This window comes from Nelumbo nucifera, chromosome 1, assembly GCF_055504915.1.
Source record: "Nelumbo nucifera cultivar China Antique chromosome 1, China Antique-T2T, whole genome shotgun sequence".
NCBI classification, from domain to species: domain Eukaryota; kingdom Viridiplantae; phylum Streptophyta; class Magnoliopsida; order Proteales; family Nelumbonaceae; genus Nelumbo; species Nelumbo nucifera.
The window spans coordinates 217,336,156-217,349,993 of NC_142649.1; the positions used below are offsets into that span (position 1 = coordinate 217,336,156).

At 40.7% G+C, this 13,838-nt stretch overlaps 1 protein-coding gene across 3 annotated transcripts in view; it reads right to left on the reverse strand.

The window, feature by feature from the left end:
- LOC104585792 (Plastid-lipid associated protein PAP / fibrillin family protein) overlaps positions 1-13,838 on the reverse strand; it is a 57,723-nt gene that overhangs the window by 13,410 nt on the left and 30,475 nt on the right. For 2 of the 3 annotated variants that reach the window (XM_010242792.2, XM_088896226.1), the window contains exon 5: positions 10,982-11,062. The exons of the other annotated variant lie outside the window; for it this stretch is intronic. In XM_010242792.2, the coding sequence (XP_010241094.1) occupies positions 10,982-11,062 (81 nt within the window). The remainder of the gene's footprint in view (positions 1-10,981; positions 11,063-13,838) is intronic. 3 annotated transcript variants of the gene reach the window in all.

Here is a 13,838-nt window from a genome sequence, read left to right on the forward strand (position 1 = left end):
TCAGCCATTTTTTCTTCCTTTTTGTTGGTTCTTCCTCTTCTTTTTGTCTTTTCCATACATTTTTTTGCATGATTTTTTTTTGGAATCAAACAGGGGCTCCGTCCCCTTCATTTCTTCTTCATTTTCCTGCAAACTTTTCACCCTTTCGGTCTTATTCATTTACCTGCACTTTTTTCCTCAATGGTAATCTGGAACAGGGGTTCCGCCCCCTTTTCTTCTTCATTTCTCTGGGTTTCTTTATAATTTTTTCCTCTTCACTGGTGATCTGAAACAGGGACTCTGCCCCCTTCTTTTCATTTTCTTCTTTTATTTAGTGTTTCCCTTGTTTTTCTTGGTCTAAAACAGTAGTGGAGCCCCTTTTTCTTTTTCTTTTTTTGGTCTAAATTAGGGCTCTGCCTCCCTGTTTTCTCCTTAAGTTCTTTTTCTTTTCTTGGTCAAACACAGGGGCTACGCCTTTTCAGTTCTTCTTTTAAGTCCGAATTTCTATTTCTATTATTCTGTGTTGCATGCTTTAAGCATGAATGCAAGAATCATAAGCAGAAAAATTAGTTTAGAGGTTTGTAGGTTAATGTATAAAACCAAGTAACTAGCTTATGAGGGGTAGAAACACGTAGACTTACTATTTTCTGATTTCATTGCCTAGGCGCCCCTTGGTCGCCTAGCCTCGCCTTGGCGCCTTGAAAACTGTGAAGAAATCCTAGTTGATTCTATGTCAAAGTAGAGAAGAAGGAAGAAGAAAGAAAAGAGAAAGAAGGAGAAGAATGTTCGGTCAGACTAGAAGAGAGAAATGTGAAAAATCACCCTCCTAGCCAACCCACTTGGATTTTATTCATAAAACTTGGAGTTACAAAAAAGACAGTTTTGTCCCTCATATAAGATGGGACACATAACTTAAACTCAGATACAATAGACCTTTCACTTTCAAGAAGATAAACCAGAATGACCAAAATACCCCTGACTCGAGCACTCTAACACTCCCCCTCAAGCTGGAGAGTATATATCATATAGTCCCAGCTTGTTACAAATGTAATCTATTCTTCCCCGAGACGATCCCTTTGTGAAGAGATCTGCCCACTGATTTCCTGAGCTCACATGAGATGTAGTAATTACCCCACTTATCACTTTCTCTCTCACAAAGTGACAATCCACCTCAATATGTTTAGTTCTTTCATGGAAGACGGGATTGGATGAGATGTGAACAGCAGCTTGGTTATCACAGTATAGTTTCATGGGTTTGTCAATTGAAAACCCCATTTCCTGTAGTAAGTTCTTCAGCCATACTAGTTCACATGTGGTATGGGCCATAGCCCTGTACTCAGCTTCTGCACTACTTCTTGCCACCACTGTTTGTTTCTTGCTCTTCCAAGTTAAAAGATTGCCACCCAGGAAGGTACAATACCCTGTGGTTGACCTCATATCTGATATAGAGCCAGCCCAGTCAGCATCTGTGTATCCTACTATCTCGAGAGTTCCCCCCTTTTGGTATAGCAAACCACGACCTGGAGCACCCTTTAGGTACCTAACAATTCTCATAACAGCTTCCCAGTGAGGAACCCGGGGATATTGCATAAACTGACTCACCACACCCACAACAAATGATATCTCTGGTCGGGTAATGGTCAGATAGTTCAACTTTTTCACCAACCTTCGGTATCTTCCAAGATCATCAAACTCTTCACCGGCATCCACACTTAACTTGGGCATTGAGTTCCATAGGAGTCTCTGCTGGTTTAGCTCCTAACAACCCTGTTTCTTCAAGTAAATCAAGAACATATTTTCTCTGACATACGTTGATCCCCTGTTTTGACCTCGCAACCTCAATCCCTAGGAAATACTTTAGCTTCCCCAGATCTTTCGTATTGAAGTGGTCCTGTAAGAATTTTTTCAGCCTGTCAATGCCATTGTTGTCACTTCCAGTTATGACAATATCATCTACATACACGACTAGCAAGATTGTCCCATCCTTTGAGTTATAGCTGAACACAAAATGATCAACCTGACACTGTTTCATCCCAAAGGCCTTCATCACTTCACGGAACCTGCCAAACCATGCACATGGAGATTGTTTCAGTCCATAGATTGCCTTTTTGAGCCTGCACACCTTACCAACCTCCCCCTGAGCAACAAACCCTGGTGGTTGCTCCATATACACCTCCTCAACAAGATCACCATGTAGGAAGGCATTTTTTATGTCAAGTTGCACAAGAGGCCAATCATATATAGCAGCTAATGAGATTAACACCCGAACTGAACCAATTTTAGCCACAGGAGAGAATGTCTCCATATAGTCCACACCATATAACTCAGAATAGCCCTTGGCCACTAACCGTGCCTTCAATCGTTCCACACTGCCATCAGGAAGATGCTTCACTGTATAGACCCATTTACACCCAACAGTGTGCTTACCAGGAGAAAGGGTGGTGAGTTCCCATGTGTGATTATGTTGTAGAGCAGAGAGTTCTTCTTCCACGGCTTGCCTCCACCCTGGGGAGGTAAGGGCTTCCTGTACAGTCTTGGGAATGGGAACCGATGAGAGTAATGATATAAACTTGCAATGAGAAGCAGAAATGTGAGCAGTGGAAACATAGTCTGAAATGGGATGAGAAGTACAAGTACGTTTACCTTTCCGCAAAGCAATAGGAAGATCAAGATCTGAGGGAGAAGGAGCAGTAGCAGGATCTGTCGACAGGTGCTGAAGTGGAGGAGGGGCCGAAGCACTTCAGCGGGTATACACTTGAGTAAATGGCGGCCTCTCTGTAGTAACAGGCATATGATGTGCATCTGCAGTAGGAATGGAAGCTACGGGGAGAGGGTCCATAGCCGGTACAGGAAGAGGAACCACAGAGGGAGAAGAAGAGACCCCGACATCTGAGAAAAATGGAACTGATTCAAAGAAGGTGACATCAGAGCACACAAACGATTTATGAAATTTTGGGTTATAACACTTATACCCTTTCTGAGTCCTCGAGTAGCCAAAAAAATACACTTCGTAGCTCGAGCATCTAGCTTGTCTATTCCAGGCCCCAAGTGTTGAAGAAAACAAACACAACCAAAGACTCTTGGGGTAAGAGGAAATGGAGACAAAGTGGGGAACAACACGGAGAAAGGGGATTGACTTCCAAGGATTGACATGGGCATCCAATTTATCAAAAAACAGGATGTAAGAACAACATCACTCCAAAAATGCTTTGGGACATGCATATTGATCATCAAGGACCGAGCAGTTTCAAGAAGATGTCTATTTTTCCGTTCAGCTACACCGTTTTGTTGCGGGGTGTAGGCACAAGAAGTTTGATGAATTATTCCATGATGTTCTAGGTATTGCTGAAATGGTGAGGAAATGTATTCTTTGGCATTATCGGAGCGAAGTATTTTCATATGAACTCCAAATTGAGTGCGTATTTCTGAAAAATAGAGAACAATTCACTACGGTCTTTCATAAGGTAGATCCATGTCATCCTTGAAAAGTCATTGTTTCTACTGTAGCTACAGTAGTCCGAACCAGTAAGGAGAAGAAGAAAGAGAAGGAGAAGAAGAAGAAGAAGAGAAGAAGAAGAAGATGAAAGAACTGTCAAACCTGATAGCTAAACCCTATCAGTCGACCTCTTAATAGTGATTAGGCTTCTAGTTAAATGTACAAGGACTAAACTGCCCCTACTTAAGTATGGGACAGAGAACCTCTAATAAGACTGCCACATAAGCTCATAACTTAACCAAGGTGAGTTGACTAATCTACCCTTATTCGGATAACTCTAACACTCCCCCTCAAGCTGGAGAATATGTCATATAATCCCAGCTTGTTACATATATAGTTCACTCTCCCTGAGCTTTAGGCTTTTGTAAACAAATCTGCCCACTGATCACCTGAGCTTACATGTTCTGTGCTTATCTCTCAAGTAGGAACCTTCTCCCTCACAAAGTGGCAATCAATCTCTATGTGCTTTGTTCTCTCATGAAAAACAGGGTCGGATGAGATATGGAGCGCAGCTTGATTGTCACAGTACAACTTCATAGGTTTATCCATGTGGAACCCGATTTCTTGTAGGAGATTCCTCAACCACACTAATTCTCATGTAGTGTTTGCCATGGCTCTGTACTCGGCTTCAGCACTGCTTCTAGCCACAACCGTCTGCTTTTTACTCTTCCACGTCACAAGATTTCCTCCAAGAAATGTGCAGTAACCTGTAGTAGATCTTCTATCAAACACAAAGCCCGCCTAATCTGCATCCGTGTACCCAACTACTTCAAGTTTTCCTCCTGGTTTATACAATAGCCCATGGCCCGGAGCTCCCTTCAAATATCTTAAAATTCTAAGAACTATATCCCAGTGAGATATACGAGGGTTCTGCATAAATTGGCTCACCACACTGACTGCAAAGGAGATGTCTGGTCTCGTGATAGTCAAATAATTCAGCTTCCCTACTAGTCGTCTATACCTTCCAAGATCATCAAATATTTCCCCTGTATCACTGCTCAACTTAACATTTGGTTCCATAGGAGTCTCAGCCAGTTTTGCACCTAACAGTCCTGTTTCGTCCAATAGATCGAGAACATATTTTCTTGATCTAGCAACTTCTATACCCAAGAAATACTTCAATGTCCCACGGTCTTTTGTTTGAAAATGATTTTGCAGAAAGACCTTGAGTTTGTCGATCCCCAATTTGTCACTGCCAGTTATGACAATATCATCCGCATAGACCACTAATAAAATCTTTCCAGCTTCTGAGTCATAGCTGAATACTGAGTGATCAACCTGGCATTGTTTCATTCCAAAATTCTTCACCACTTCACTAAACTTCCCGAACCAAGCACGAGGCGATTGTTTTAACCCATAAATTGCCTTTTTTCAGTCTGCACACCTTACCAGCCTCCCCCTGAGCAACAAACCCAGGTGGTTGCTCCATATATACCTCCTCTATAAGGTCACCGTGAAGGAAGGCATTTTTTATGTCAAGCTGAAATAAGGGCCAATCATACATAACTGCCAGGGAAATTAACACACAGACAGAGCTAATCTTAGCCACTGGAGAGAAGGTCTCCATATAGTCCACTCCATACAACTGCGAATACCCTTTAGCAACAAGTCTGGCTCTCAGATGCTCCACACTACCATCTGGCAAGTATTTAACAGTATACACCCATTTACAACCCACAACATGCTTACCAAGAGGAAGAGTAGTGAGCTCCCACGTGTGAGTACGTTGAAGAGCAGAGAGTTCCTCCTCCATTTCCTGCCTCCACCCAGGTGAACTAAGAGCCTCTTGGACATTGTTAGGTATGGAAATAGATGACAATAGTGAAACAAACTGGCGATGTGAGGCGGAAAGGCGAGATACGGAAACAAAATTGGAAATGGGATGGAGAGTAGAACTACGTTTACCTTTCCATAAGTCAATGGGTAGGCTAAGTCCTGAAGGTTCAGCAACAGGAGCAACGACAGGATCCGCGAACAAGGTAGAAGCTGGAGGAGGGACCGGTGTCGTTCGACGTGTATAGACTTGCCAAATTGGTGGTCGTTCAGTAGGGATCTGCACTGGATGAGGTGACGAGTCAACTCCAACAGGAACACCCGGAACGGGATCACTGACCGGAAGAGGAAGAGGAAGTAAAGGTGGAGACGAAGATGCTTCAGTTCCTAAGAAGTTAACAAACTCAAAAAAGGTGATATCAGGACAGACATAGCACTTACGAGTAATGGGATTGTAACACTTGTACCCTTTTTGAGTCCGAGAGTAGCCAAGAAAAACACACTTAATGGAGCGTGCATCCAACTTGTCTATTCCAGGACTCAGATTGTGAACAAAGCACACACAGCCAAAGATACGAGGTGTTAATGGAAAGGGAGACAAGCTGGGGAACAAGATAAAGAAGGGAGACCGACCATGAAGAATAAAGGAGGGCATCCGATTAATGAGGAAACACGTAGTAAGTACAACATCACTCCAAAACCGTTTAGGAACACTTATATGATGAAGAATAGACCGAGTTGTTTCAAGGAGATGACGGTTCTTCCATTCAGCCACCCCATTTTGTTGAGGAGTGGATGCACAAGAAGTTTGATGAATGATGCCATGCTATTCTAAATACTATTGAAAGGAAGTTAGAAAATATTCACGACCATTATCTGAACGAAGAACTTTGATTGGAACACCAAATTGTGTACGTATTTCAGCATGGAATTTTTGAAAAATGGAAAATAATTCACTCATTTCTTTCATTAAATAAATCCATGTCATTCTTGAACAATCATCAATAAAAGTGACAAAATACTTGTAACCATTATAAGACTCATTTTGATCGGGCCCCAAACATCTGAATGAACCAAAGCAAAAGGACTCAACATACGACTTTCAACTCTAGGACTGAAGGAAACACAACGATGTTTCCCAAACTGACACGACTCACACTGTAACATTAACAAATGACTCAAAGACGGAACTAGATCTTGAGTGCCTTGAGAGAAGGATGTCCCAGTCGACAATGCCACTGTAGAGGAGTGAGTGAAGTGTGAAGTGCAACTGACGATCCACCACCGTCAAGGTAATACAATCCACCAACTTCATGCACCCCACCAATCTTCTTCCCCATCCTGAGATCCTGAAAAACACAAGAGGAAGGGAAAAAAGTAACAGAGCAGTTAAGAATCTTGGTTAATTTACTAACAGACATAAGATTGAATGGAAACTTAGGGACATATAGAACAAATGATAAAGAAAGAGAAGCCATGTCAACATTGCCAACACCACAGATGGGAGAGGAGGAACCATTGGCAAGGGTAACAGTTTGAGATGTGGAAGTTTCAGAGAGAGAAGAGAACACACCTAGAGTCCCGGTCATGTGATCAGAGGCTCCAGAGTCAATAATCCAAGGAGAGGTTTTAGATGACAGGCAAGCTATACCTGAGTGGGCAATAGTAGCAGTAGTGTGCTGTGAAGTGGACTAAAGGAACCGCTCATACTCATCACGCGGTACACTCACCATCTCCCTTCCGGAAAACAGATGTAGATGTGGAAGGAGTTAGGTCTGCCTGTTGATTATCACTGACATCAACCCCACCAGCAACAGCATGATTGGCCCATTTAGAGGGAGGGCGGCCATGAAGATGACTCAAGGAAGGAACCAGTAACTTCAAGGCCTTGAGAGAAGGACGACCAAGTCTGCAGTGCCATTGAAGCGGAGTAAGAGATGACTGAAAAGCTACTGGAGGACCACCACCAACAAGGTATTATACAGAACAATTAAGAGACTTGGTTAATCTGCTAACAGACATAAGATCAAACGGGAACTTAGGAACATATAAAACAGATGCTAAAGACAAGGAGGAGAAATCAACATCACCAACACCACAAATAGGAGATGTAGAACCATTGGCAAGAGTAACTGACTGAGATGTGGAGGAGCGAGAAAGGGAGGAGAATACATCAAGAGTCCCAGACATATGGTCTGAGGCTCTAGAATCAATGATCCAGGGTGAGGCTTTGGAAGCTAAGCAAGCCATACCTGAATGGGCAAGTGTAGCTGTGTTCTGCTGAGATGTTTGAAGGAACTGCTCATATATTGCCCGTGGTACACTCACCATTTCCTGCCCGGAAGCACAAGTGGGTGTGGTGCTACTACTCTTAGATGTAGCATGGTTAGCCCAAGTGTTGGGTGGACCACGCAAATCATAGCAGAAATTAACTGTGTGCCCCTCTAAGCCACAATGTGTACATTTTCTCTGAGCATTACTCCTTCCTCTTGCACGGCCTCCCCCTGACTCTCGGCCTCCAGTCCGGCCACTAGCCCGGTTAAACATGTGTCCACCACGGTTGCTTGGAGGGCCACTGCTGCCACCACCACTTCTACTTCCACGACCACTCCCTTTAGTCACTACCAAACCAGATCTATCAGAGAAGGAAGAATGTTCCATCAGCTCAATGGATGTCCTTTTAAGACGGGCAAAAACTTCTTCAAGTGAAGGGAGAGCTGATCCCCCCAATATCTGTGCTCTGACAGGCTCATACTCAGCCTTCAAGCCCACAAGAAACCTAGTCACATCAAGCTGTTCACGTTGCTTTTGTTGGATCTGGACATCTGATGTTAGAGGGTGATACACATTTAGCTCATTGCAGATGTTCCTCAAACTTGCATAATACTCCTCTAAGCTTTGACTTCCTTGCTTCAAATTGAAGTACTCTTGGTATAACTGATATACCCTAGTTGTGTTGTCTTGTCCAGAGTACAACTTTTTAGCATGATCCCAGATCTCTTTGGCTGTATTTAGGAACATGAAGTTCACACTAATCTTTGGTTCCATGCTGTTCCAAAGCCATGTCATTATCTGTGTATCATCTTGTTCCCAATCACTGAACCCAGGAGAAATAGAGGAAGGTTTCTCCTCCCTCACATGTTTTACTTTCCTCTTGGCCTTCAAGAACACCTCCACAGATTTTTCCCATGGTACATAGTTCTCACCATTCAACTTGATGGATGTCATTTGAACACTTACATAATTTGAAGAAAGCATGATGCTGGTTTTGTTGTCATTCCCATCTACGGAAGAAGCCATCTCCATTATTTCACCTTCAAGTATACAACACAGCCACACACTCTTTCACACGGCTTATCTCACTTGTAGCACCACCAACCCCAGCTTTAAATACACATTACACACCACACACTAAGGCTGAAATCACTCAGTCTTCACATCAAACACCTGGGCCGCACACTGCAAAACCATTCACCACCACACACTAAGACTGAAATCACCCAGTCTTCACATCAAATACTTGGGCTGCACACTGCAGAACTAATTACACACAAGGTCTAGGACACAACCACCACCACCACCAATCACCACGACACAACCACCACCAATCTACTGCTGTTGTGAAGTTCAGCAGTTGACAACTCTTCTTTCAGCATACATATGAAGAGAAATGCAGAGGAATACGACTGAAATGCATATCAGTCACACCGAGCATCACCACAACCAACTTTTGAAGCAACAAGAAAACATTCACAGTCCCTTACTTGGACAAACAATAGTAGTGTTCATACCTGTCCACATTCAGCCCTCTTCGATACTGAATAGAGGGTTTAGTATACCACTTCAACGACCACCACAGCAACGACTGGAGGCATTCTCACCTCCAGACCCACAAAACGACAGCTCCTTTTCAGCCCCTTATAGAACCTCCACTCAGGTCAATCGAAAAAGAAGACGACGACTGTGAAAGCTGGCGGCGAACCCAGAAAGAGAACAGCAACAAGAAAGAAATAAGGATACGACCTTACAGCTCTGATACCATGTGAATAAACCCTAGTTGATTCTAGGTCAAAGTAGAGAAGAAGGAAGAAGAAAGAAAAGAGAAAGAAGGAGAAGAATGTTCGGCCAGACTAGAAGAGAGAAATGTGAAAAATCACCCTCCTAGCCGACCCACTTGGATTTTATTCATAAAACTTGGAGTTACAAGAAAGACAGTTTTGTCCCTCATATAAGATGGGACACATAACTTAAACTCAGATACAATAGACCTTTCACTTTCAAGAAGATAAACCAGAATGACCAAAATACCCCTGACTCGAGCACTCTAACAAAAACTATGATTTATATTGCGCATAAAAAAGGATTGGGTCCATGTCAGCAATCCAACTGTCTGGCCCATGGTAGATATTCAACATATAAAACAAATAAGTTTGATAAATGAGGATATTTTTATTAATGATGAAAATTCCTAAAAATACAAAAAGAAAGAGATTTAATATCTAGCCTATGACTCACTAACCAAGTTAAACAGTTCAATGGTTCAACCTGATGGATCATAAGGTTGTTGGCTGAGTCAATGTTTTTTTGCTAAGTAAATGGTTCATGGATTAAATTGGCCTAAAAACCTGGTTGGGTGGCAGGTTACCCAAAAGTACATGTAGTCTGTAGAGTCAACAATAGGTTGGAAACATAGATACTCAGTAAGATTTTAGCTATAAAGTCAATTTAGTAAAAGTACTAGTTCATATTTGGATCTAATCCATGTAGATAAATTTGCATGGGATAAAAGGGTTGGATTTGGCTTAGGATATATTAAAAATGGAATGGATATAGTTCTTGCATATGGATCCACTCAAATCCAAACCTAGATTCAGTAAGACAACGAGGCCTAGAGGTTATGAACCTAGGACTTATAATATATGTATAAAATATATGACACAATTTACATAATATTGACACATTATATATTATATATTATGTGTTGTTTTATAATAATTATATACATAATATAATATAAAACATATAAACGATATATATTTAATATATAAATAATATATTGCAGCTTGTGCTGGGCCCTGGCCAGCCCATGCCTGAACACAAAAAACCTAGGCTGAAGTCTGCAAATTCTGATCCGGGCTGAAAATGATCACCCCTAATCACAACTCCTTTAATGGTTTCTATGATTCTTCTAAATTGTGTGTTTTTATTAACTTTTGAAAAAAAATAAAAATATCAAATATGAGGCTACTTAAACTCGCCCATAAACATTTCAATATCCTTGTTATAAAGAAACTGAATTCTAATCATATGGGGCATTTTGAACCCAAACTCCAGAACCTTGGCAACCCATCAATGAACTAGTGAAGTATACAGGAGAAGTAATGGCTTATTAGTACTCTTCTAAGACATTCAGAAAGCACATCATACTTGTTAAGGCTCAGACAAAATTTTTTACTTTATGGTATTAGTTGGAGAAATAGAAGAGTCAGTATATTCTAATACAACATGCTTGCTTTAATGGAATTATTGAAAGGGGAAGGGAGGAGGAAAATTAATTCCTACATACTTAAAAGATAATACCATGGAAGAATACTAAGAGAAATAACTGATTTCAAGGAGGTTTACATCCAATATTGATTATCTACAGAAGCATGTTGAGGTTTACAATTTTGTTCTGCATTCGTGTACCCTGAATATGTCAACGAAAAGAATCATATTCACATAGAAAACAACCTCTTCAAATTGAAGGTAAATGTTACGCTTGGAAACAACTGAAAATTTTGCAGAAACAATTAGGGTTGCACCTTCTTGCTCCTGTAAAATGAAACAAGTATTATTAATAATAACAAACAAGTAATAATAATAATAATAATAACAATAATAATAATAATAATAAATGGGGAAAATCTTTAGAGAAAAGTTCCACAAAGCTGACAAAGTTCTATATTCTTTTCCAAAAACAAAAGCACCAGTTGACTCCTAGAATACTTGTTTTTACAACGTTCCTCACATGGGAGATTATAAGAATTTCTTATTTTCTGTGGACGATTCTCCAGATCTCCTAACTATACCTAATGCATTTCTTTGATGAGGTTCCCACTTTGACTCGTTATTTTCATAAGATGCTTCTTCCACAGTTTGGTATTCGGATAAAAATCTTCAGGCATTATAATGCTAAATGACATTTTGAGATTGTCTTATTGATCATGGTATTATTCATTAGAATACTTGTTTTTGTACTACATTGTCACAAGTGGCCACTTTTCCGCACCATCAAGTGCCATCATCATGCCCACAACATGCCATCCGAGTGTCTAAGTGTGCCTTGGGTGGGGTATTGCATGTACTTTGTATGGGGGAATGCCAATGGAACCATTGTAATTCTATAGTATGATTTTTCACCATTTTGATGTTTCTTTATGTCACTCCCCCAAAAGCTTAACGTACTCTTTGAGGGGAGGTAGGTAGTCGAGTGAATTAGTAGCGTGTAAAGGTTAAGAACGAGATCCCCTCGACACTAAACAGTGTGCCTGTGCTTGCCACCAATTTATGCAATATAAAGTGCCTTTTGACAAATTCGTGTGCCTTCTTGTTGCTTGCATTCGTAGGCTTACTTGACCACATCGAGTGCCGCACGGGGCCTTGTTGCCCCCGTGCGGAGTTGTTGAGAGAAGGAAATGGCATATTTTGGAGGTTGCCAAGAGTTTTATGTTTAATGTCCATCTTCCATCAAGTAAAAGGAAGATGCTGTGCTGATAATAGAATCTCCCCCCCCCCCTCCTTTTGAGGATTAACACTCCATTTAGTCATTTGTATCATCAAGGGAGATCTTTCTATTCCTATCAAGGTGTTTGGATGTACATACTCTACTCATATTTGGGGACTTTATTGGTACAAGTCTGTTATGACCTTGTATCTGGATCCCAATATGTTATGATGGATGTTACCTTCTTTGTGGATGTCCTATACTATTCCAATCTTTCATCTGAAGGGGAGAGTGGTGAGAGAGAAATGTTTGCTCCAGATGTCCCCTTACCGTAACCTATTTTTTATTCTAAAAGTCATGATAGTTATTCTCTTAGTAGTTTACCTCCTAGTCCTCAAAAGGAGATATAGGTGTATCAACAACTGAAGAAAGTTGGTTATAACTATATAGTTATGTCTCAACCAATCACAGTTACTTCTAGATACTAAATCCGGGTATGCAGTTTTCTATTACTAGTGATCTTGATGTTCACATTGCATTACTAAAGGGTAAATGTCATACTTCCACAGCCCATTTCATCTCTCATTTTGTCCTATCACTCGTCTCTCTCGTGTTGTACATTTCTTTCCTCCATTTAAGGCAGATGTCTCAATTGAGAGGTGTCAGGCTCAATTAGTAGCAAAAGGTAATATACATAGGCTCATGGTATTGATTAATTGGAGACTTTTGCTCCAATAGCTAAGATGGATTCGATTAGAGTGTTGTTGTCACTTGTTACTTCAAGTTTACAGTCCTTATATCAACTTGATGTAAAAAATGTCTTTCTTCATGGGGACTTACATGAAGAAGTTTGTATGGAATTGCCTCTAAGTTTCTACAAAAAGGAAGCAAAAAAGGTTTGCAGGTTGAAGAGTTCACTACATGGGCTGAAGCAGTGGCCAAGGACATGACTTAACAAGTTAAGAGGTGCCTTAAAGAGATAGGGACAAGTGGTGCTTCATTGACTATTTTAGTTGTTTATGTGGAAGACATAATACTTTTAAGATTAATTGTCCTATAGGGGAGTTGAGATACTTTCAGCGAATTGGGGTAGCTTCTTCCAATCATGGTGTTTTTGCATCTCGAAGATTTTTTGAAGATAAATAAAAAAGAAATGTATTGAAATTAAACATCAAATTACAATACAAGGTGATGAGAAATCACCCCAACAAAAAAAAAAAAAAAAAGAACCTCAACCCCAATACCACACCTTGGACCACTCCAAAAGAAACATCCTCCCCAACAATTTTTTTTTATCAGCAAGGAAACTTTATTTTATTAATATAAAAAAGAGAATAGTACAAAATGATGGATAGACTTCCAACCCAAATAACAAACAAATTTACAATGAATCCCAAAAGAGTTGTTGTCTCATCATCCCCTGTTTAGCAAGGGTATCAACCATCCCATTCCCAGTCCTTCTAACCCACTTAATTTTTTTTGAAGTAATTCATTATATTAATTTAATTTAATGAGCGAAAACTGATACAAGTAAACTTGGAGAGGGGCGAGTTGCATACTCTCCAAGGCAACATCAAACTACAACTACAACCAAAACAAATGATCCTTGGCTACCCCTTGCTCGGCTAGACAGTCAGCTATTGGATTGGCTGATCTCCCAACCCATTGTACTCTTACAAACAGACCCCTTGTTAACGACTTGGACCTCTTGGTTTCATTCTTTAACGCCACACTACAGAATCTGGATTCTGTATCCAACCTACTACCACCTTGAAATCTCCTTCAATTAACAACTGTACCACACCTAACTGAACAACAAACTGTGCACCTTGAATTGCAGTTAACTGTAAAGAGACTGGGCCGAATGGGTCCTAGTATCTTCTC